This window comes from Phragmites australis, chromosome 13, assembly GCF_958298935.1.
Source record: "Phragmites australis chromosome 13, lpPhrAust1.1, whole genome shotgun sequence".
In the NCBI taxonomy this organism is placed as follows: domain Eukaryota; kingdom Viridiplantae; phylum Streptophyta; class Magnoliopsida; order Poales; family Poaceae; genus Phragmites; species Phragmites australis.
Window position 1 is genome coordinate 31,416,099 of NC_084933.1, and position 25,834 is coordinate 31,441,932.

Genomic DNA, 25,834 nt, shown 5'->3' on the forward strand with positions numbered 1-25,834 from the left:
ATTCAAGAGGAGGGTGGCGAGGGATATAAAGACTAAAGCATACCAGGGTTGGAGACAAAGTGAGAGGAGGTGCCTGTGCCCAGGAACCAGTTGGAGGAGCTCACGGTTGGTGCAGTTTATACACCGATATTGTGCAAGGCTGGGAGTAGCATTGTTTGATCCCAAGGGGATGCCATGGAAGCTGGTGCAGTTGAGGAGCAGCTGCTAGATCCTGCTATCGGACTAGGGTCCCTGGGCGAGGGCCAATAACACCAGTGCTTGGAGGACACCATCCATTGGCCAGGCTTGGACCATGTCGGTCCATAGATTGAAGCTGGGACTCTATGTTGGTGGTGAAGAAGGTGACGATGACGGAGGCCAAACATAGGTCCTAGTGGCAGAGGATCCACCAGAGCCATGAGATTGTGCACCCTTTTTCTTCTTGCTCTTCTGGTGTTGGCCACCGACAATAGTTGTCGGGTCAGCTACAATAGCCCCTGTTGCCATGCGACCATCATACAATGCCTGAGCGATGACCTACTTGTCCATCTGTTCTACTTGGAGCTCCTCAAGGGGAAGCAAAGAATGAACAAAATGAAGAGATGGGAGAGAGTCCTTGCCGGTGATGACGTGCCAGAACTTGGGATTCAATCCAAGGAGAAGGTTGAGCACATGATTTTCTCCACGGACCAGCTACCCCACGTCATGTAGAGCATCAGCAAGGGTTGAGCTTAGAGTAGTACATCATCACCACCATGTCACCTTGTAAGAGACTGCGGAATTCGATTTTGATGTAGACCGCACGAGTGAGTCGGTTATCACGGAATAGTCATTCGATGGCGCACCAAACATCATGGGCATTGTTGTTAGGCTTCATCACGAGGTCTAAAACTTCTTTAGACACCATGGTGTAGAGCCAATTGACGATGGTATAGTCGATCATGATCCAATTTGGATTGGTTGGAGCATGCGCTGGCGCAATGTTGATGTGGGCGTCAAGAGAAAACTTGTTGAAGATGGTGTCAAAGAACAAGCGTCGCTGATTGTAGCTAGATTCCGAGAGATCAAGAGTGATTGGAACATGAGACTTGATGTTTACCATTTGAACGGCGGAGGCTTGGGCACGTTGAGGGGAGGAGGGTGGGGAAGAATGAGCAGAAGTGGATGAGTTGGAGGTGTTGGACGCCATGGCAGCAGAAGTGTGCGAGTGCAATGCGAGAAGACCGTTGATGGCAGACTTAACATGCTCTGACACCATGTAGGAATCAGAATTCATCTCATATTGCTATCTGCGGTACAAGTGTTCTTATAGGTACACAAGAGCTTAACGACTCTAACATGAAGCTAAGCATCAGTTACAAAGCTAGTAGCAAGCACGTATCCTGGGCTAACAACCAATCTGTCGAGTAGGCCGTGAGAATAGCAGGCTGGCGTTGTAGACGATGGTGCACATGACCGCGTCGGAATTGTAGCTAACAGGAACAAACGTCATGTAGATCGCTTAATGAAATACGCGCATTACAGGTTCTCGAAGAACGAAAACGAGCGCTGCAAATTCCAGTCATTTTGGCTTGAGCAAAACGTCTGCCTGCACCTGAGCCGGGCCATCGCACCGCACCGCAGCGGAGCACGCGTTCCCTTGCCGCCCCACCGCCCGTACAATTGGGACGGCGTCATGCGTGAACCGAGCTGAAACGCACCCGCGGTCTCGGTTCCCGAGTGGAAACGCACGTTGCCAACTTGCCGTGCCGTTTCGGCGGCCGATTCTTTTGCTGCTTCTACGACTACGAGCCGACTCCTAGTAATTCTTTGGCAGCAGCTCTCTCAGGCAGGCCGCTCCAACCCCAAACCCAACTCCTCCTCCTCAGCTCCACAGCTGAAAGCCGAGAGAGAGGAGGAGAGATCCAATCCACTCCACTCCACTCCAATCCAATCCACTCCGCTCGCCGTCTCCCTCCTACTCGCCGCTTCGATTCCGCCCGCTCTACTTGCTTGGCTCAGGCGAGTGGTTTGCTTCGGTTCCGTGCTCAGATCCGAGCGCGGTTTCAATTCCGCTTTCACCTCACAGGGTGCTCGCTTTGCACTTGCAGCTTTGCTTCAGAATTTCTTCTTCTTCTTCTTCTGCGGTTTTGGTTGGATCGAAATGGGCGCGTGCGTGTCCAAGGTCACCGCCTGCTGCTGCCGCTCGCCGCACAACGGGATAATCAACGAGAACACTGATACTGGTGTGTAATGCTTTCGCTCGCCGCCTCTCATGCTCCGGTGTTTTGCTTTTGCTATATTTGGCGGCCACTTTTCCCTCCTTTTCGAGATTTTTTTTGGGCGACTGCGATTTATTTTTGTCGGTAGGAGTAAGATTTGGGGTGTTTGGATTCGCGCATGGTTACTACCTGCGCATTTGGATGTATGCTAGATTGAATAGAATGGCTGTTGCCTCCATTTCGATTGGTTTCCACCCATTCACTTCCCTCCATTTCGATTGGTTATATCTGCATTAATTTGTTCGCACTACTTTTGAGTCGTTTTACAGTTCGGAAACTATTTCTGATTTAGGTGATGTTTGTGGACCTGGTAGCTAGTGATTTCGGCTGCAAAATAGTTTTTATTAGGCCCGCAGAATAGTTCTTCGATGGAATTTGGAGTAATCTGAGCGGAACACTTTTCTCTCGGTAGTGGCGGAGGAGCAGGGGGAGGCGTACGAACTGCCGGCGTTCCAGGAGTTCTCCTTCGAGCAGTTGCGGCTGGCAACGTCGGGCTTTGCGGTGGAGAACATCGTTTCCGAGCATGGCGAGAAGGCGCCCAATGTGGTATACAAGGGGAAGCTCGATGCCCAGCGGCGCATCGCTGTCAAGCGGTTCAACCGCTCTGCCTGGCCTGACCCCCGGCAGTTCCTGGTATCCCCTCTACCTTCACTTTTACCCTTTCTAACTACGTGCATTTGGTGGGTGTAATACTGTAATTGGTAGTCCGTTACCTGATTGGTTATTGTGGGGATGCTAGATTCTTTGCAACTTTTAGTTGCCATATCTAAGCCTTCAAATGTCTCTTATCGTGGAGGTTGTTGATTCGTACCTGTTCCAGAGATGATATTTATGCTTGCTATTTACTTATTTTCCTTTTGGGTGGATTATGATGGCTTGCGGATGGAATGGTGTCACCTACCAACTGTCTGCCCAACATTTTTTGTTTCATTACTAGATTCCAATGCTAAACAAGTGTGACCGTGAGACAGCAATCATACCAGCTACTATCAGTCTCATCATTTTGTCGATTGCCATTTTCGTTTGTCAAATTACTTTATTAATTGCTTCACCACTGAAACTGTTAGTTTAAGTTGAGCATTTAGCAGCACGCAGCATCCCTTTTTGCTTTATTCAGATTGACATTTGTTAATGTGAGCTTACATTTGTACGTAGGAATATAATTAGTATGTTATCATCTTAATAATTACATAATGCCGAATAAGGGGATCTGATAGGTATATTTCCACAGTTATTCAACATTTTTTACCATTGCAACTGTTCAGATTTAGTAATGGCCAATTGCTCATCAACTGTGGTAACATTGTTGTATTTTGTCTATATTAGGCTTGCTCCTTCTTGTACTAGTGCTTTATTTATTTATCCCACAAGTTTTTTTTCTCACTTACGGTTCTGTTAGTCCATTCTACTTTTAGTTTGTGTGGCATGTACATACATAGACGACTCTTCTCAGATCGTAGCAGTGAGTCCTCCATATCATCGGCATTTTCTTTTGTGAAGACAACTTCCTCTTTGTTGATAGGAAATTGTGGATTTAGTTTGCTTTACACGGATATGCCAGAACTGATCTTTGGGGAAATTTTTATTCTTCAGGAAGAAGCTAGATCAGTTGGCCAGCTCCGTAGCAAAAGATTGGCAAATTTGCTTGGATGTTGCTGTGAAGGTGATGAGAGATTGCTTGTTGCAGAGTACATGCCCAACGACACGCTAGCAAAACATCTCTTCCATTGTGAGTCCTTTGAAAGCATTTCGGGCTGTAGTTATGCTTAGCGTTAGAAAACTTGTTATTTCATTTATTCGCATTCTCAACCAAAGCCATTAATAAGAACCTTAAGGTTGATGACATCTCATCTCTTAATTCTAGTTTCTATTCGTGCGCTTGTATTTTATACTGAACTCTCTCTTTGAACTTGTATCTGGACCAAGACATCAAGAGAGAATTCCTCGCTTTTTTATATATAAAAAAAAACTAAATTGACACTTGCAGCCATGCATTGTCTTGAATGCTTCACGGGATTAATTATGTGATTTCCCCCACAATATTGTGTGCATTTCACAGGGGAGTCGCAAGCAATGAAATGGCCCATGAGATTAAGGGTTGTTCTCTATCTTGCTGAGGCTTTAGAGTATTGCAGCAGCAAGGGGCGTGCTCTCTACCATGATCTCAATGCCTACAGAGTTCTTTTTGATGATGTGAGTATCGTGTGAATTATTTTTGCAGCATGGTCATCAGTGTGATTTGTAACATTTTTACGTTGTTTACACACTGCAGGACTGTAATCCTAGACTTTCCTGTTTTGGCCTCATGAAGAACAGTCGGGATGGGAAAAGCTACAGTACCAATTTGGCATTTACACCCCCAGAATACATGAGGACTGGTGGGTTCCTTCTTACTTTTCTAATGCCCTAAAGCTAATTTAGTTTAGCAGCAATTTGATGTGAGTTTGATGATCAAGGTAGTCTCTTTCTGTTCAAATGACATTGCTACCGAGCTTCTTAGAAACTCCATTATTTTTTTGACTTATTTTTTTTCCTTTTTCATGTGGAACACCATAACCTTTTTAAAGCAGTTTGCCTCTGCTATTTGAAGGAACATCCCAATTTGATGCAATTTCATGTTATGTTATAATTCAGAACCATTTCCGTGACAGTCCTACATTTGATTCAGGCATAAAATAATGCACACTAATGGTTTGATCTGTGAAGTAAAATCTACTTGACACAAATTATCACATGAATTTCAACTGGCCATCATGTATAATTCATAACATTGATGATTTGCCCTTTTTAAATGGCCTTTAGTTTTAATGTAAGCTTCAGAATTGTACATGTAATTTGAGCTGGTTGGAAAACATGGACTGTTTTATTTTATGTTCCTTGCATAAGGCAATTCTTTGGATAACTTTCTGTAAGCCTCGAGTCATCAACATCACACTCTTGCATTTTTTTCTCTTTTATTTTACCTGCAGGACGGATCACTCCTGAAAGTGTCACATACAGCTTTGGAACCTTGCTGTTGGATGTTCTTAGTGGGAAGCATATTCCTCCTAGCCATGTAACCACATTGAGCTTTAATTCTTCTATAACACCCGTATCTTATTGTAATCGTTTTCTAAGCGTTTTTTTTTTAAATGCTTACTGGTAAGGCAACATGTGCGAGCAATTTCATGTGAACATGACCACCACATAGAGAGCTGATTTATCAACAAATATAGTTACATGTTGGAAGTGAATTTATTTCACAGTCTGCTTCACTCTGTGTTCTTCTTAAGGTCTTCATTTCCGTCGAGCAGTGTGGAATCATTTTTCCTTATGTAGGTTTTAGTCTTCATCTCCATTGAACTATGTGAGGTCATCTTGCATTAAGATTATATGTACCCTTTCACATCAACCTACATGCCAGTATCGGTGCTATCCCCACATAAATAGAAGGTCAAAATAGTGATATTGTTATCATTTTGACATTTTGGATCATGAGGAAAGTGCTCTGATGGCATACCTGTTTGGGAACTAAGTGTATAGGAAGCAAAACTTCAATAACGAGACAAAAGTAACAGTTAGATACAAATATAACTATGACTCATGCTAGTATATTGCTGTTCTTATCTTCATCTTTACCAGACTAATGATTCTGGAGAAAATATGTGCAGGCCCTTGACCTGATTCGAGATCGGAACTTTAACATGCTTACAGACTCCTGTTTAGAGGGTCAATTTTCAAATGAGGAAGGAACAGAACTGGTGCGATTAGCTTCAAGGTGCCTTCACTACGAACCCCGTGAACGACCTAATGTAAGATCTCTTGTGCAAGCATTGGCCCCACTTCAGAAGGATGTTGAGGTGAATACTTTCCCTTTCTCTAGCTAGCATGTTTGAATTCAAGCTTCCTTTCTCCAGAATTATGTTGAGAAAATTGCTCCAGGTGTTTAATATGGGCCATTTCAGTCCTTGCTTTCATATAAGCCATTTTTAGCACCTAACTTTGTGTGTAGCATTTCAATCCCTTCCTAATTTAGCCTGAAAAGGAATTGGATTGGACAAAGCGAATCAAGCTTATTGTTTTTTATTTTTAGCATATTAATGTTAGGAATTATTGCATTAATGTTGAAATCTTTGGCAGACTCCATCTTATGAACTGATGGATATACCACGAGGTGGTGCATCATCTATCCAATCATTGCCTCTTTCTCCTCTTGCCGAAGCCTGTTCCAGAAAGGATCTGACAGCGATACATGAAATTCTAGAAAAGACGGGCTACAAGGATGATGAGGGAACAACAAATGAGGTTCATTTTATTATTATTATTTAGGTGTTTAATAACATTTCTTGTTCGATTTATGCAATATTTCTTGTGTGTGTGTGTCATGCTTTAATACAACATTGTCAGAAGCATTCAAGCAAGCTCAACATCTATGATGTGTAATGTGTTGAACAGCAAAACAAAGATAATAATTACTGTAGTCATTCTGATACGTTTTGCCTTGCCTTGAGATGTAGTATTATGCCTTGTGGATAGCATGTAGATTGCATGTTCTAGTCTCCTAGAGCAACTCTAGTTAATATTTTTTTTCTTCTGCCAGTTAATAATAATATGATGTTCATCTACCTCCCCTCTCAACTCCTTTATTGCAGATACTATTGAATAGTTATACAATAAAAAAAATTCCCTACAAAAATACCATGTTGTGATTCTTTACGTATCATTTGATATAATCACAGCATGTAAAAGCCATTCAGATGCTACTTAACCGTTAATTACACAGATTAAATTTTGTCCTGCAAAATAATTTTGTGTCCATCCTGTGGTTTGCAATGTTACATTTGATACCCTATTTGTTTCATCGAAAATGTTCATATTATTTTGCTGTTATATGATCTTTTCTTTTACCTTCTCTGCTGCAGCTCTCGTTTCAGATGTGGACCAATCAAATGCAAGATACGTTGAACTCTAAGAAGAAGGGTGACAATGCTTTTCGACAAAAGGATTTTACTACTGCTATTGATTGTTATTCCCAGGTTGCTTTCTCTTTACTTGTCCTGCTCTTCTGTATGAGTATGTGACAGAGATACTGGAGTTGCATGATTGAATGTGATTCGTATGATACCTAGTTCCAACAATTTCCAATTGTTCCCCTAGTATTTTAAAGTTTTTATTATAAATAATATTCTTGGTTACAGACCCTAAAAATATCGCTGTTCCATTGATCTTCTAACAATGGCACTGATTCTGTTCCTTTTTTACCGGTTCTTTTATGTGCAGTTCATTGAAGTTGGTACGATGGTTTCACCAACAATTTATGCTCGGCGATGCCTGTCATATCTGATGAATGACATGCCACAACAAGCACTAAGTGACGCAATGCAAGCTCTAGTAATATCTCCGACATGGTCAACCGCGTTCTATCTTCAGACTGCAGCGCTATTATCATTAGGCATGGAGAATGAAGCTCAAGAAGCGCTCAAGGATGGTTGTAACCTAGAGCAAAGTAGCAGCAGTGGCCATTGAGTGTGAACAGATTTGTAGTCCACCAAATGCACATAATTTCAGGTATGCGCTTTCTACAAATCCTAATATTTCATGCTAGTCGATTTTCCAAAGCCCGAACCCTTCGCAGGAGTGATACATGACTTTTGCTATGCTGGGTTATCCCCGGGATGGCAGGATCTCTGAAGCCTGAACTTACTTTTGGTTAATACATTTTGGATTTTTGGATCATGCTAGTCGATTACAAAGTGCTACTGAAACTGCTAGACTGTTTTATTTCGACTAGAATTGCCTTTAACTGGTGAATTTGATCAAGTTACCAAGATGCTGTTATCTCTACTTAGAGTAGGCTTGAGAAATACTACTTGTAGTTTTGTGCAATTCACTCTTTTATAAACAATGGATATTTTGAAGAAATATGTTATTATTTCTATCTTTTCATTATTTTGCTTGTTGCTCAGGTGCGTGTTTGAACAGAATTATTGGATATGGAAGCAGGTGTTGGTGATTTGTCAACTTGGTTAGGGGTTCTTTAACCTTCTGATTTGTGCGTGTGAGACGTCGTCCCTCATCCATATCTTCATGTAGGATGTATATATGGAAGAAAGCGACAACAGTGGCCCTGAAAGAGACGGCAAAGACATCGAAGGTGAATAAGTACCGCAGACAGGAAATTAATGGGGGAGAAAGGAAAACTTGTTCTTGGTTCCTCCTACTAGGGAAAAAAGGAAAAGGTCCAAAAAGGATTGTTGATGAATGTACATGTCCATCTTGCTGGTCGGTGTGTAAACTTGTACATCAAGCGTTGTTTTCCCCTGGGTTTGTTCTTTGTTTCATATGTGTTGGGTCCCATTGGTATATTTCCATAGAAGATGGTGGAATTCTTTTCAGCGGCGAAAATTGGCAGTATTCAATGTGCCGTTTCATTTCTCTTTCGAAGTACTAGTGTGGTACTAATTCGCCGGCTCTGTCAGCAACCACATTGCTAATGTGCACTACTCGATCCTCTTGCGTATCAGCCATCTTTCTTTCGCGCTCCTAGCTGGCGTTGGGCTGATCGGCACAACCGTGCTGGCGTGGCTAGGTGAGGGCTGGAGGCAGGCGCAGGTCGCCAGGACGTTTCAGAGCCACGCCTAGGCAGCTGCAGGCTCCGCCAAGCATAGCCGCTATCAACAAGCGGCGCACGGACACGACCAGCGAGATTGTTAGTCTGGCCTGCCAGCGCGGACAGAAGCGGAACCATGGGAACGCGGCGAGTCGGTGACTATCGATTTTAGTGTCAGGTGCCCCGAACCGAACAGTAGCTTGCAGATCCATCAGAGAATTGTGAATGATATGGTATCTCTTGCCCGTTTCATCCAAGATCTCCTCACTGGCAGAATTGCTCCATTTTCTTGGCGCTTGCATAGCAGTTGAGTTGGCAACCACTCCTGCCTCCATTCCTAAACCACACCTGCGCGCACACCACCGCATCCCAACCTCTTCACAAACCACAGACTGCTACCTGAACAAGTCGTCTCAACGTCTATAAATCCCATCTCATCTCCATCCATGCAACACACAAGCATGCAATAATTAAGCTAGCTAAGCTAAGCACCTTTCTCTCTCTGCCTTGTCCACACTTCATCCACGCATACCGCCAGCCTGCGCATAAATACAGCGACTATGAGCACCAGCGAGGCCGGCGCCGCCGGCAAAGCGCCGACCACCGCTGCGACGACGGCGCCGCGCAAGACCGGCGTCCCGTTCTTCCGGCGGGCCGACCGCGGCAGCCGGTGCGTGGCGCTCATCGACTTCGTGCTGAGGATCGCGGCCTTCGGGCCCACCCTCGCCGCCGCCATCGCCACGGCCACGTCCGACGAGACGCTCTCGGTGTTCACCCAGTTCTTCCAGTTCCGCGCCCGCTTCGACGACTTCCCGGCCTTCCTGTCCGTATCGCTCGCCACGCTTGATTACACCACTGTTAATCTATATAACATCGAGTTAATCAACGGCAAATGCGTACGTGCGTGCAGGTTCTTCATGGTGGCGAACGCGATCGCCGCGGGGTACCTGGTGCTGTCCCTCCCCTTCTCCGCCGTCGTCGTCCTGCGTCCACAGGCCACCGGCTTGCGCCTTCTCCTGCTCGTCTGCGATACGGTGACTAAATTGTTCTTCTCATCTGCTCTCAGGCCGGCACTCATTACATGACGATTAATAAGCGAATCATTTGTTTGTGACGCGTCGATCGTTGCAGATAATGGTCGGGCTGCTGACTGCGGCGGCGGCCGCGGCCGCGGCCATCGTGGACATGGCGCACTCGGGGAACCTGCGGGCCAATTGGGTGCCCATCTGCATGCAGTTCCACGGCTTCTGCCAGCGCACCAGCGGCGCCGTCGTCGCCTCCTTCCTCGCCGTCCTCGTCTTCATATTCCTCGTCATCTTGGCCGCCTTTGCCATCAGGAAACGCTGAATGCTACCTTGATCACCCTACCCATTCTGTGACTATATACGTATGTGTTTTGCAAGTATTTTCTCTTGTTTTATGAGATACCAGTATAATGCTGGGCTAACGCTATGGTGATATTTGTTAATGCAAATAAAACCATAATGCGATATATGTTTTGAAACGATACCGAGAGTTTTTAACTTATTATATTGTTGAATACATAGCCACATGTGTAAAATAGCATCACAACTTTTGTATCTTTGGAAACCATCTAAATCATGCGCTTAAGAAATTCCTATATAATGTCAAAAATATTATCTTTAAATTCATTCTCATTGTACTTTAATATGTCTATCAAGAACTTAGTCCTTAACATATTCCCATCTTGTACATGCATTATTACGAATCATTGTTAGAAAACATTAATTATATAATGATATGGACCAAAAACTAAATAAATGAGAGTACTCACAGTCCAAATCAATGGTAATTTTGTTCCTGGAGTTTTATCCTGACATTTGGAGTGGTGAGTTGATGTAATTAGTTTGGAAAATACATGTACGCACATGTTCGTCGTGTAGCCAGAATAATATTCTACTGCTGAAATCCAACAAAGTCATTGTTACATATGCATTGAGCAGATACATTTATAGTTATATGGTTCCTAACAATGTGTTTGCTACTGATATGAAGATATTACGTGCGCTTTAATCAAGTAATTGAATTTCAAAGCCCCCTCCACCGACACTCTTCTTTTGAAGCCATGTGACAAGCAACTTTCTCTTATCCTATTTTATCTTGGCAATCTGAGTATGTGACTGCTGCCTGGAATTGTGAAAATACCAACAAAACAGCAGATTTATTAGACATATAACTGATTGTGTTGTGACAAATAAATATGAAGCACTTATTAAGATACTGCCATTTTTAGGATTATTACTTACCATTTTCACCAGTATAGAGCATCTTTATACATAATATTCCTGGTGCTCTTCCGTGTGGGATCTAATTCTTTTTTTAGGTTGGCCAAAATTCTTGTTATTTTCCTTGACACACTTCTTGACAATACAACATAAATATGTCAATGTGAGAATACAGTCTCTGTAAGGTAGATCCCAACATTTGGGATGGTCTCTCCCTGCGATTTATTTATGGTCATTGCAAAACTTAAGTGTATTGAGAATTATTTCCTCTTGAACTTGAAAAGAAGTGAAATATCATTTGAGGGATGCAAAGAGATCCTTGGTATGAACACCCTTTTGCTTGCATGCTGTCCACCAACAATTTCAGCATCAATTGCATTGTCTTGGAATGCTGTAACAATTAGTCGTGTTCCATTGCACAAGCCATTTTTAGAATCAAGATTGCGGAGAAGAATCAAATGACAGTTGATTTTTACTTTGAGCACATGTGGGGGGAGGCCATTTGGTGGTGATGCCTGTGCGTTGCAATGGTTTCTAAATCTAGCACCATTACACTACATTGCAATGGTGCCTAAAATGATGAAGCGAACTAGCGGGACATCGAACCGTCCAAATTGATGGCAAATGCCACAGCTTTGGAGATGAATCGAGCTCCAGAGTGGACAAACTGTGCAAAATCCGTAGGAGGTTTGAGATAGTGAAGTTAAGATGAATCTCTTAATAGGAACATGTTACGATATGAGATTAGCAAAAAGGAGATCTAAATATCAATCCAACTAATAAGGTAACAGTTATATATCCTAATAGAGAAATCTGGGGCTGCACAAGCAGTCCATGCATGAATTTCTTCTTTGAGGACTTGAGATATTTTATTTTACTAGCTTGGCATTCTGATCCTAATCTCAAAACTGTTGACTTTGAACACAAACACCAAGTTAACTGAGCAAAATACATGGGAGCAAGGTAAACATAGGAGCAACTTACTCCTTTCAATAGAGAGTGAACTTCGCTAGACAAATATGTGGGCAGTTTTATCTTCTCCTTCACTATCTTCTACTGAATTTTATCTATGTTTCCACCAACAAACAGGGGTTACCATATATATTGCAAAAATAATAAGCACACAAATAAAAGAAGATATGAAACAAATAAATTGTCTACAAAGCAAGCACTTGAAGTCAGAAGCTTCCTTCTCAAATAACTCACATTGCTGGTAAGCATTTCAAAATGTAGAAATATCCAGAAAAAATTCTTTTACCACGCCAAAGTCAGTTAGCATGACCTAGAAATGTCCAGAAAAAAAAATCAAAATTCTAATTAGTATATGAAGGGGGCTATGACAGATACAATTTCAGCAGCATAGATGCGTGTAAGCTCCTCCCTACCAGATAAAAAGGTAGCTTAATTAAAGTTATCGATTGAAGTCTAGCATTAATGTTCTTGAGAAAGTCTATTATGCAGGACCTTGTAATGCAACTAAATTCAGTAATAACAAAGAAAACACATCAAGAAAAGAAGCATGTCTTATAAAAAAATCATGAAAAAAAGATAGATAATGCTTAATAAATGAAGTGTCCATCTAAATTTACCTATATCCTTACATTGCACAGGCCGTATGAACCTGAAATATAACTAGAAAAACATTTAGTAAGTACAAGGTAAAGTATGTGCAAAAACTGTTTTGATAATAACAAAAATTTCATGTGCAGAAAACATGATACCATATGCCAAATGTCACATAAAAGTTTGCTAAATATAAATTGACTGTACAACGCAAACTAAATTTTAGATTACAGATAGAACCATCTAAAAAAAAGAACAAAATCGACACACTCGAAAAAAGTTGAACTGATGCATTATATAAGAGTATAGATGTACAGATTTGCGTGATTATGAGCACTGGCGAGTGTTGTGCGTTGTTTGTTTATGTCTCAAAATTATTGCCTGCAAACGCGAGGTGATCAACACGCGAGTGGAGTACAGTATATACTGAACGGTCTTCAAGCTATAGTATATTTCCTCTATTGAACCAGAGTCCAAAACACACTGCTGGATTGTCCATATTAATCCCACGAAAAAAATTGTCCAAGATAATCATCCAATCAAACACCATGAAAAATAGTAGCAAGTTTTTCTTGCGAATTAAATAAATACTAGGAAGTTCCATGATATGACATCACGCTTTAAAAACTGGGAAAATCTTTGGTACAAATAAAAAAATATGTGTAAACGTGTAAATAATGAATACCGTTTGTCTTATCTTTATCTGAAAGCTACGGTTAATTCTACCATCCTACCAGTAAAGGAGTTATTTTATAATATTTCGTGATCGCACGAGGGTTTTTTTACCCCTCCACTCGTGGAATGGTGGTAGGGGTGAAAATGGCTCGGATAGTTTCTGATTGATCCATGTCGGAACTGGAAATGGATAATTTTTTTTGAATCGGTATCGAATATTTTCGGCTCGAAATCAACATCGGATTTTTTTTAATCGGCTTAGCAGTTTCTGATAGAATCAGTATCGGATATCTGGACTTCCTGAGTTCGGATATTATCTGAAACACAGGGCTAAAATGACATTCTAATGCTAAAAAAATTCAAAATATTATTGAAATAATCATGAAAAATTGTAAAAAAATATATGTTGTAGAGGATCATATAATCTAGCTCTAAAAAAATTCATCTCCAAATATGATATGTACAATGACAAATAAAAAAAGATAATTTTTATTGTACACAGTGTACAATAAAATTTGTCTTTTTTTTCTCATTGTATATATCATATATTTTATCTAATTTTTTTGAGGGGCTAAATCATAGTACCTTTGCATCACTAAAATGTTTCAGAATTTTTCATTATAATTTTGATAGTATTTTGAATTTTGAGAGCAAGAGAACTAAATATTTTTTATTTTTAAATGTGTCATTTGCTGGAAGGGTAACATGTTTAGTTTTTAAAACGAGATGCTTCTATCTCAATCGTTAGCCACCATACGAAATGCCGATTGAGAGGCATGGACGTGGTTGTCTGCCGGTTTCCATCCTACCTAATGGTGGCATTAGGGCACTATCTATACGGTGGCAGGCTCGCCCAAAGAAGACCCTCCCTTCTATTTATGTATATGTTATATTTAGTCTTTTACTAGAATTATGAGTTTATGATGAACTAAGTTTAAATATGTGAAGTAAGTTTAAATATTGTGTGTCTATGTGAACTTGTATCAAGCATAACGTGTGTGAAGTTGTGATGGATTGTGTTATTTTTTATCCAAGTGATCAAATATATGAATTATATTATCTCAACTATTGCGTGGTAACTTACAAGTATGAACATGCTATTTGTTTTTTTAGGGTCTTATATACAATTTGAGTAGTATTTTATGTTCCAATAAATATTCACTGTTTATATTTATTTTTGATCCATATTCATTTTATATTCATTTATGATATTATCCGTGATTATATTTATATCTGAACTATCCGTATTCGAATCCGTTTCCGAAAAAGAAATGATTTCAAATATAGTAGAATCCTGTTCCGACCGATTTTGAACCGTCAACCATTTGCTTCGGATGGAGATCAGACATACGACCTTTGCTATTTGCACGTTTACACCCATTTACTTATTTTGACCAAAGATTTCCCCAAATAAACTACCCCTTTCTATTCTAAACTAAATGCGGTACAAAAATTTGAAATGGGCCGATGTAGATAACCTAAACCACAAGTGGAAAAAATCCGGCCCAGATCAGAAAGGACGTGCTCGGAATAACAGTACAAAATCAAGGACCAAATCAGAAAATAGTAGAGGGAAATCTCGTTTGGGTTGGGGGCGCCTTGGTCTCCCTCCTTCCTCTTCCCGTTGGTTCCCGGGCCATTCGAAAATCCGCGACCACCACAGCACCATGCCGATGCAATTCCTCTCGCTCCCCACCGCCTCCTCGCCCACGCCCCACCTCCCGCCTCCCAAGCCCTTCAAGACCGTCTGCTCCTCGGCCTCCTTCCGCCGCCCTTCCCCGCCTCCGCCCCTGCCCCCAAAACCCTTATCTCCACCCCCGCCGCCGCTGCCGCCCCCTCCCACTAACCCCCTCTCCTCCAAGCTATGGCTGTCAAGAAAGCTCTCCCGCCACCGCCACCACCTCCGCCACTTGATGCTCCAGAGAAGCCTCCGCCTCCTTCGCCACCGCCGGAGCCGGAGCCGGGGCAGGAGGCGGCGCCACTGCGGCAGGAGGACTTCCGGCAGAAGGGCAAGGTGTTCGTGGGGAACCTGCCGCTGTGCGCGAGGAAGCCGGAGATCGCCGAGTTCTTCCGCCAGTTCAGGCCCCTGGAGAAGGTCGAACTCGAGCGCGGCCACGACGACCCCGAGCGCAACGTAGGCTTCTGCTTCCTCTACTACGGGGGCGACGACCACGAGGACGCGGCAGAGCGGGCGGTGGAGGTGTACGGCGTGGAGTTCCGAGGGAAGTCGCTCACGGTGAGACTCGACGACGGGAGAAAAGGGAGGGCCAGAGCGGAGGAGCGGGCGCGGTGGGTGGAAGACGGGGGGAGGCTGGAGGCTCGCTCTCCGTGGCACAAGGGCAGGGAGGAGGCGCGCCGCGAGTTCCGGAGGGTGCTGGAGTCGCGGCCCGAGGACTGGCAGGCTGTCGTCTCCGCGTTCGAGCGGATTCCCAAGGTGGCTTCTCCCGATCACCTCAGCTTTATTACCAGTGCTTATTGTTTCCTTTAGGAGGTCATTTACGCAATCGCAAGGTTTAGGCGTCATGTGTTGAAGAATGCTGAGATGGGCGAAGTTCTCCTGTCTGTCACTGGTATCCTAGCTTTGATAGATTGTTTTTCATAGCAGACGGCACCGGCAAAGCACGCTTAGAATCAGCTTAGTTTAGAATGCCACATGTTAGAATTAGCTTAGATTGTAGAGTAAGTTAGATGTACCAGTTACCAGACCAGTCATGAAGGGTGTCTGTTTGATGTCATTTTCAACTGTTAACTGAGCGCCGAACCTAATCTCCTACCTGATCTGGCAGCCTCTGTCTGTGACTAACTCATGTACTAATCAAACAATAATTCCCTTCTTCCAATCCAAATTCAAGCACGAAAGCTTTCCTGGGTTGCCTTTGGTAAAAAGTTGTTCCACAAGGTGCTTCATTGTTACACATACCCCTGTTCTGTTCCATATAAGTTTGCAACCTTGCGCCAGAATTGCGGTTTTGTGACTTGTTAGAGATTTGGAGTTAGTTATCATATAATTTGTTTTATGTGGACAACTATGTTTCATTTTTAATGTTTACAAATTGCATCTGGAAGTAATGTATTCACAACTTCCTAGGAAAGTTCCATAGCTCCTTTACTCAACGTGCAAGGCTGGGGTTTAAGGGAAAAATATTAGGTTAAGTTGCTTCTCAGAAATGTATGCTTAGAGTATGGAATTGTATCATAGTGTTAAGATTTCTATTTTGTGGCATTAATTACAGTATTTATTTTGATCTTGACCATTCAGCCACCAAGGAGGGAATTCGGTCTGGTGGTTTTGTATTATGCCAAGCGAGGTGATAAGCATCACGCGCGTGCAACATTTGAGAACATGAGGGCAAGAGGAATAGAGCCCAATGCATCTGTATTCACAAGGATCTTTGCTATAGTTTGATAGTATTTTGTTGTCTTTTCTTCCCCATTCCCCATTAGAGTAAAAATGTAGGACAAATCAACAACGAAAAGGTAAATTGCATCGTGGCTTCTTAAACTTGCAACAGCGGGCCAACTAGATCGACTAACTGAAAAAATAATTTTATACTGCTAAACTAATTTCAGTGAATCAACAGAGGTCCAAAAGAGCACGGTCTGGCTATTTTCACTTGTTATGTTTTGGAGCTCTGGTGGCCCACGTAAACAAATTTACTGGTGTAGATACACATTTCTTCTATTTACGAACCTGCTTGATCCACTCATGCAAGTTCAGAGATACACAGTGCAGTTTACTCCTTGTAAAATGCTGCCAAATGACTTGTGTAAATTACCAGCTGAATAAATGGTGAGTTGGCACATCAATAAATTTACTACATAAAGATTGCTTATGGAAAGCTTTCCTGCATGACTGCCAATCATGAGAAGTTATCTATGGGAAAAATCTTAGGGAGGAACCTTCCAAGAAACATATTACATGGTCACTTCTATGCTGGTTTGACTGCTTGTGATAGGAAAGTTCACTGATAACATTATTGAGATACAAAGGCGGGTGTTCTAGAGAAAACCGTGGTTTTTTATCGTGGGCATATCTGATTTAGAGGCCTGCCAATGTACTCCTGTACTTCACTATATTCAATGTTATAAGCATATATGTGTGAATGGCTGGCAAACTAGCTCTAGCAATGTCTCTATGCTGGCTTGTCTCCTGCATTAAAATTAATTCATTTCATGCAGCCTTGTTCACGCTTATGCAGTTGCTAGAGATATACGTGGGGCACTGTCATGCGTCGAGGAAATGAAATCTGAGGGCCTTGAGCTGACAGTTGTTACTTATAGTATCCTTATTGCAGGATATGCCAAAATTAACGATGCACAGTGAGTATTTTTCTTTTTTCGCATCACCTCAACCCTGCTCTATGTGCTACTCACGCATGCTTTATTCCAAAATTCTGATATAGCTAGAACTGCCCTTTCATATATGATACTCTCAGTCTTAGACATTGGTTTATGCACCAGATCACGTGACCTTTTCATTTCTACTCTTTCTCAGATCAATACCCTTGGCTTCTTGCTAATCATTTTATCTTGTTTTGGAAGATATGCAGACAGCTTGTTCAAAGAGGCTAAGACCAACCTTGACAATCTAAATGGAATCATATATAGCAACATTATACACGCTCACTGGTTAGTACTTACCGCTTACCAGATCCATAGACATCTTAAACTTAGGGAAAGAATAATAAGGTTCTGGAAAATGATTATTTTTTTATCCGTTTACCAATATAATTGTGTTAGAGCTCTCAACTATATGTACTTTTGCAGCCAATCTGGAAATATGGATCGAGCTGAAGAACTGGTCCGTGAAATGGAAGAGGATGGAATTGATGCTCCTATGATGTTTATCACAGTATGATGCATGGATATACTATCATTCAGGATGAGAAAAAATGCCTAATTGTGTTCGAAAGGCTGAAGGTATAGTGGAAAATGGCATCTCATAGGTGGAATGGAGTATGATGCATTGATTCCTAAGAAAAACTTGTTTTTACATTTATTATGCTCACCTTCTTAAGCTATAATGTATTTGATGCTTTTGATTTGGGGGGTGGAATGAAGTAAAGTCCCATATTTGCCAGTCTGACTTGAAGATTTTCTCACTTTGCAGGAGTGTGGCTTCAAACCATCAATAATATCATATGGGTGCATTATTAATATGTATGTCAAGGTAGAGTTCTGCCTCTTGCGTTTCTTCTCTTTATGGATTGCAGCCTGATCACCATGCTGAATAGGCTTTTGATTTTTCTTCCTTCCTTTTCCTTTTTGGGTCAAAGGCCTCAAAGTAGCTGATTTATAATGTGCTGCTTTCCCATTCTTGTTTGCTTTTCCTGTTACTAGTGCTTGGCAACATTAATTGAAGGATGATTGACAAAATAAGATACTTGAAGTGCAGCACTGATTTAAACTATGTGGAAATAATATGATCTGACTAATTATTTGAACTTGAAGTCGTATAGTATTTGTATATCCTGTATTTGTTATCTGTGTACTTGTCTGAATGAAAACAGTAGACGGTCACTGATGGTGGATTGTAATTTCTTTTTCCAGATTGGGAAGGTTCCCAAAGCCTTAGGTATTAGCAAAGAAATGGAATCATATGGCATCAAACATAATGACAAAACTTACTCTATGCTGATCAATGGATTTATCCATTTGCATGATTTTGCAAATGCTTTCAGCATATTTGAGGAAATGATAAAATCAGGTCTGCTGCCTGATCGTGCCATATGCAATTTGCTGATAGAAGCATTTTGTAAGATGGGAAATATGGATAGAGTGATTTGCATATTCGAAAAAATGCAGAAGGAACGGATCCAACCATCAAATAGGACATTCAGGCCTATCGTAGAAGGATTTGCAGTTGGTGGACATATGAAAATGGCTCTGGATGCCCTTGACCTAATGCGACGAAGCGGCTGCACTCCTACTGTGATGACTTACAATGCTCTTATCCATGGGCTAATTAGAAAGCACCAGGTATTTGTCAAATACATGTTAGATTGTTCACACTTGGACCATGTACTTCTGGCATTACCCTATGAGAGGTTATGCTGCTAGTGGAGATATTGGAAAGGCTTTTGAGTATTTCACCAAGATTAAAGAGAATGGTCTAAAGCTCAATGTCTACATTTATGAAACATTGCTCAGAGCCTGTTGCAATTCAGGAAGGATGCAAAGTGCCTTGGCAGTCACACGCGAGATGAACTTTCAAAAGATACCGAGGAATACATTTATATATAATATTCTGATTGATGGGTAGGTTTTATATAGGCACATTAGCTAATGCTGGTTAACTTTATTTCTGTCCAGTCCTATGGGGCCTGAATATTTAGTTATTTACTGGCCCAGTAATTCAGACGCTTGCATTCATTTCATGTCTTGTCAAGTGGATGGAATAACTAGACCAACTGTTAATTCAATTTTTTTTTGTGAGGATCTGCTAATCCAGGGATATAAATAAACTGTAACAATGATTTTTTGTTGGATTACCGCCACTTTTTTAAGACAGTACCTAATTTCTGGTTTATTTGAGCCATATTATAATCTAAAATAGTTTCTCAAATGCTTGTTAGAATTTTGTATTTGGTTGTTTCATCACTTACTTTTATGCAGTTGGGCTCGGAGAGGAGATGTTTGGGAGGCGACAGACTTGATGAAACAAATGAAAGAAGATGGAGTCCCCCCTAACATCCATACATACACCTCCTACATAAATGCATGCTGCAAAGCAGGAGACATGCAGGTATGTGCAGTTTGCATTGAAACACTAGTTTGTGGTGACACAGTTGGGCATAGCTTGATAGTAATAGTGATAGTGGTAGGACTGGTAGTACGATGCAAATCTGATAAACATTAGTGTATATTCTTTAAGGCAGCCAAGCACAATGTTTGTAAGGCTCTCTTTTGGCACAGTGCGCCTATGAAGCTTCATCTTGTTATTATCGGAAGCTTGTGAATAGAGAAGTATTTATCGGCCTATTGCACACTATTCACTTGTTAGGAATAACAGCTTATATTTAATAGTAGTCCTTGGGGGCAATATATAAAGCACATGAGGAGTACATGATAAGGATTCTAGTAACCTAACCTATACGTAATGAATAAGGACTCTATATTCCTAACACCCTTTCAAATACGCCTTGCATTTGAAAGATGTGACACTAAGTAATTATTACTTAGACTAATATATTCAAAAATTGTCTCTTCAAAGTTATCGTAGAGTGGAGTCTTGGTAATCCTATCGAATCAAGTCGAAGAAGTGCTATACTAAGCACATAAGTAGAGTCGTGATGATGACAACAAAAGAATGTTCTTGGTCAAGAATCGCAACAAAGCAATGACAGTAGCAAGATAACAGACGTAAGTTGTCACTAAAGCTACGAAAAGACCTAAATGACACAATTGCATCAATAACGACGGGAAATGATTAGCTAGACAAAGACGAATATTTAGCTAATCACAAAAAAAATCGACGAATGGACGAAGGAATATGTGGACTCGTATGACATAGATGTACTCAAAGAGAGACCAAGGCTTAGATGTGGACACAGCGGAATTGCAAAGACCATAAAACTAAACCTAGACGTATAGCCTAGCAGCATCACCGCCGCACAACGACCATCACAATAGCAACATCGGCAGCAAAAGCTAGCAAGCAGCGGGACACTACACACCACCACCAGAAGAAAGCACTACCCCATCATCCACATACCACCAGAAGAGCACAGAAGTACACCGCAAACTGAGACATCCCTAGATAGGACCGCATAATCAGGGTGAACCCCAACAGAGAGTAGAGGCACCATGAGCCGATTGCAACAGCGACGAGGCCGACGACGGAGAGGAGCCATTAGCAAAGCAGCCAGTGGCGGCAGATCAACCGACAACGGAGCCTGTCGAAGGGAGCAACGGCGACGGCTGTCAGGCCACGGCGAAAGACTGGCGGAGAGTGGTGGCTAGAGGGGTGATCGGTGCGGCTAGCTAACGGGCAAGGAGATCATGACGAGGACAGGGACGGGCAGTCGTTAGAGGTGCTGCAGATCGATGCAGATCCGGTGTAGAAACGGCTAGTAGCGGGGAGATCTAAGCCATCAGAGAAGGTGGCGACTTGAGCTGCGCGACAGGTCGTGCCGGGAAGGGCAACGACTGTCGGGTAGGCGGCTGCAGTCCTGACGGTTGTGGGAGGCGGGGGCTGGATCCGACCGAGGGAGGACGATCCCGACGGGTGGAGCAGGTGGGGCGGACGAGAGGAAGCCAGCCGGCAAGGGGAACCTGGCAGGCAGTAGAGAAAAGGCCGGCGAGGAGCCGAACTAGGGCTCCACGAGGACACGGAGACAACCTGGAGGCGGACCGGGTTGAGAGGTGACACAGATTGGTGGGGAGGCGGAGCGACCTAGTGCGGCGCGAGACGAGGCTGGGGTGGCGTGGCCGCACCAGCGCGAAAGAGGTCGGGGTGTGGGGTGAAGCCGACGGTAAACGCGCTCGGGCAGCCAACGGCAGGAGGTCGCCCAAGGAGCAACGGGCGGCACGCTCCGACAGGTGGGCAGAGGCAAGTAGACGGGAGAAGGAAAGAGCCGATCAAAAATAGAGCAAATCTGATCGGATCTAAAGGCTGAGAGACCGACGGGGGAAGAGTAGACGGGTCAGAAGGTAGATTAGATCGGATGTAGAAGAAACCGATCTAAAAAAATTCTAGAATTTTTGGCCAGTTGCAGCACCCTAAGGAGAAAATCTGGTTGTTAAACCATGTTAGGAATAATAATTTGTATTCAATAGTAGTCCCTAAGGTCAATATTTAGAGTACATGAGTACATGATAAAGACTCTAGTAACCTAACCTACACGTAATGAATAAATACTCTAGTAACCTAACCTATATGTGATGAATAAGGACTCTATATTCCTAACATCACTAATCTGTTGTTTGAATTATTTGTCGTAGAGGACAGAAAATGTGACTGAAGAAATGGCAGATGTTGGATTGAAACCTAATGTCAAGACACATACCACCTTGATTAAAGGTTGGGCTAGGATGTCACTTCCAGACAGAGCGTTGAAATGCTTCGAAAGAGATGAAACTGGCTGGGTTTAAGCCTGATGAGGCTGCTTATCATTGCTTGGTGATCTCACTTCTGTCAAGGGCAACTGTGATGGAAGGAAGCACCTACACAGGAATCTTGAGTGTCTTCAGGGAAATGTTTGAGAATGATTTGACTGTTGACCTGAGGACTGCTGTTCACTGGTCAAAATGGCTTCACAAGAATGAGAGGACGGGAGGGCCAAGCACTTCAGAGAATATTTCCACCTGATTGGAATTCATTAGAAGATTTGGAGGCTTCCGACTCTTTAAGCGATAGGGATTCTGAGTCTTGCAGTGATTCAGACTTCAGTGACGATGGTGAAGATCATGATGTGAATGACTACTGACATAATCTTGAGCCAGTTTTAACTCTTCTGCGATCCCTCACCACTTCTCCTTCAGCGCCAGAGTTCACCCATCAAGGTATTCTGCGCACTTGCGTGCTTATATATCTCTACCTTTTCTCTGATCTTTGTAGAAAAATATACACAACAAATATGTCTATCTTGAATGGGTTGACTGTAACTTCCGCAACGATCAATTTTAAAAGAGAAGTCTGCCAACAACGATCATTCATTGCTAGTTTGTGTAGTTTCTGAAAAATTGATTCCAGACTACAGCTAAAACTCTTTTGTTCGAAATGACTGTTTCTGATTAAGCCTTGTGTCCTCACATTACAGGCCAGTAGCTTGTAGACTGTCCAAGAGAAGGGTTTGGAATCTTATAGTGTTTTAAGCCCGAGCTGTCTGGCCCTCTGCGGCGTTTCTTCAAGAGTTGCAGACAGTCAGTAGCAGTTTTACTGGGGCTGAAAGGCGGCACAGGCTGTCAATGCAACAGACGAGGTCACTCAGTTATGTGCGTTGCTGTAGAGATCAATGACTCGTAGTAAAGGTAAATAATATTGAGATATTGACAAGTTCGTTCTTTTTATTCCTCTATTTTTTAGTACAAACTGACTCATAAGTTAAATCCATTTTTGTAAAATTGGATACATACAGGTGAAGTTAGAGCTTTACTAAGCTTATTGAGTATTGACCATCTGTTCCATGAAGGGGTTTTGTAAAATGACCCGGTTCAACTATTTGGAAAAAGCAAGTCTTGGCTTGCCTTTTGTGTTGTTCTATGTGAAATGTACCAGTCATGATAAGAAGGCCTCGGCACTCATTTCGTACTCGTAATATAATATTAGTAGGACCTACGGGAGTACGGGGTTTATAGGCTTATGTTTGAGCACCACCTCTGTCATTGTTATTGGGTGAGCATGCATCATCCTTAACCGTTTTTCCTTTATTTTGTTCATTTTTTGATTATTTTTTTCATTCTTATTTCTTTTATTTTTTCTCATCTCTAATAGCTTCCCTTCGAAAGATTTTTAAAGAGAAAGTAGAGAGAATTTTATCCTTAAGGTAATGATCTTGAGAATCAATTTGTAAAAAAACTGTGAAAGGAAATCGTTGAAGCGCTAAAGTAAATGAAAATCCTTTTACAAAAGTATTTTAGGTCGTGAAAGAAATCCGTTAAATATGGTCTAAAATTTGGTAATCTCTTCTCTTCCCTTGACTAGCCATGAGCTGATTAGCTGAATTGAGTAGTACTACACAAACCAACTATACTGAAGTAGTAATACTCCCAAACGGTGAGATCTTTTCTTAGAAACAAACTAGTAGAAGGTGAGATCATTTTAACTTGCTATCGTCTTCAAAAAAGAAGAAGAAAAACTTGCTTGATAATGTATGTGGATCCTTGCCTTTGCTCTGATGACTTCAAGCAAGGTAAAATAGGAGTTTAGGCTGGTGCCTTCTACTACTTTATTGTAATCTGCTGATTCAATGCGGGGAAATTCCCTCTTGAAACTGAAGTACACCTTCAATCAAGTGATACATGATGACTGTTTTCTCATTTAAGGTTTGGCTTCTTCCAGTACAGCAGCTTCAATCAAATGAGCCTTAACTTTGCACAGTCCGGTTCAGTATTAGCTTGGAATTGCTCGCCCCTGTCCAAGCTGAGAGCTTTTACTAGTCGGGACACTTGAATGCCTGCACTAGGCGGCATGAATGAGCCCGATTTCTTGAGACTGGTGTGTGTTTGTGCGTTTATGTGTGATATGAGCTGCGAATTTTAGCTGGCCGGTATCTTTCATTAATCAAACGTGGCCTCCCACATTCAAGTCTTGGCACAAGATAAAACAGTGCTTCATTTATGCCCATTATTTATGTTTGCTTAGCTGCATTGCCCTTCTGAATTCATATGCACCATAAATTCTTGCTAGGAAATCTTGATTGTAGTTGCACTGTAAATGTTCTTTTTATAAATAATTCATGGATCAACCTTTAATATGTCCATACACATTTTTCTCCTTTTTTGGGGGAAATTCCATATGCATTTTCTTAAAAAAGAAGAATTTCTGTTACAACCACTGCTTTGCGGAGTAAAGTTTTCGGTTGGACTTGGATACCGAAGTATATAAAGGTGAAGAAGTTAGGTCTAATGCAAAGTTCTTGGATGTTCATCCATCTAAAGGATACGATCGGAAGATGGAAAGGGGAAAGAGACCGGAAATATTTTTGTTCCTACAGGACAAATTGGAAATGACACGACAGGAGAGCAACGATCCCACGACAGGAGAGCAAAGTTAGGTCTAATGCAAAGTTTTTGGAAAATATTGACTTTCGGAGCTCATAGAGGTGGAATTTCAACTGTTTCGGAGCTCATAGAGCTCATATGGTGATGTTTTGTTTGCTTAGTTGGTGCAACTTGTAAAAACTTTTCACTATACTAAACTACTTTCTCCGATTCAAAATACCTCAGATTTACTGGGAGTTGTTTCAAGAATAGTTGTCACTTGGGATGTAGCTTTTTTATTTCTTTTCCATCGCCACCCCTGCTATAGTAATACCTCTGATAATTTTGGTTTGGAAGTTAAGGTAAACACCTGCCAAGAGTATAGTCGGGCAGCGTCGGTTATTAGGGGAGAGATTAGACTATGGATTAGAGAAACGACGTATGAGGAGAGACTAAGAGAGGAGGATTGAGAACTAAATCTATTATTCTTACTTGATTACAATGATGTGTGACTATCCTTTTATGTAAAGAAGGAGATTGCAATCTTAAATCTATTCTAAATTCTAACTTACTAAATTTATCTTCTATTGTACTGAAAACTAAATTATACTTATCTTCTAATCAAATTTAATTTCTACTAAATTTATCTCCTAATTAAATGGTAAGCTTGGATCTCATGTCATAACATCTGCTAAATTCGCGATACAGCACCGCTGGTACTGTTCACGCGCTTGAACAATAGTTTCAGCACATAATAGTGAAAGATGATGTTGAAGTACGTATCCGTCGTGATCACGCCCGGTAGTGTCCTAGATCGCGTCCTTCTCTGTTATGCCCCTGTCTTCGGCCCCTCTTTTTTGTTTCTCTCTCGGTTTTTA

At 41.9% G+C, this 25,834-nt stretch overlaps 2 protein-coding genes and 1 pseudogene across 5 annotated transcripts; all 3 read left to right on the forward strand.

The window, feature by feature from the left end:
* The first annotated feature begins 1,681 nt into the window (after positions 1-1,681).
* On the forward strand, positions 1,682-8,650 carry LOC133888171 (probable serine/threonine-protein kinase BSK3). Of its 4 annotated transcripts, none has more exons than XR_009903720.1 (12): positions 1,683-2,204; positions 2,653-2,873; positions 3,834-3,969; positions 4,300-4,433; positions 4,513-4,618; positions 5,210-5,295; positions 5,891-6,079; positions 6,360-6,524; positions 7,142-7,255; positions 7,500-7,787; positions 8,186-8,222; positions 8,313-8,650. XR_009903720.1 is itself a non-coding variant. In XM_062328322.1 (11 exons), exons 1-10 carry the CDS (start codon positions 2,123-2,125, stop codon positions 7,743-7,745), a joined length of 1,479 nt encoding a protein of 492 aa, XP_062184306.1. In that variant the 5' UTR covers positions 1,682-2,122; the 3' UTR covers positions 7,746-7,787; positions 8,313-8,650. The 4 variants fall into 4 exon arrangements, 2 of the variants coding, with proteins under 2 accessions (XP_062184306.1, XP_062184305.1); XR_009903719.1 differs by having other exon boundaries at positions 1,684-2,204; positions 8,186-8,244; XM_062328322.1 differs by lacking the exon at positions 8,186-8,222 and having other exon boundaries at positions 1,682-2,204.
* Positions 8,651-9,298: 648 nt separating this feature from the next.
* Positions 9,299-10,623, forward strand: LOC133888172 (casparian strip membrane protein 1). The gene is made up of 3 exons (XM_062328323.1): positions 9,299-9,652; positions 9,740-9,863; positions 9,961-10,623. The coding sequence occupies exons 1-3, from the start codon at positions 9,390-9,392 to the stop codon at positions 10,174-10,176; spliced, it is 603 nt and encodes a 200-aa protein (XP_062184307.1). The 5' UTR covers positions 9,299-9,389; the 3' UTR covers positions 10,177-10,623.
* A 6,111-nt stretch (positions 10,624-16,734) lies between these two features.
* LOC133887711 (pentatricopeptide repeat-containing protein At5g04810, chloroplastic-like) lies at positions 16,735-23,517 on the forward strand (annotated as a pseudogene).
* Positions 23,518-25,834: the final 2,317 nt, after the last annotated feature.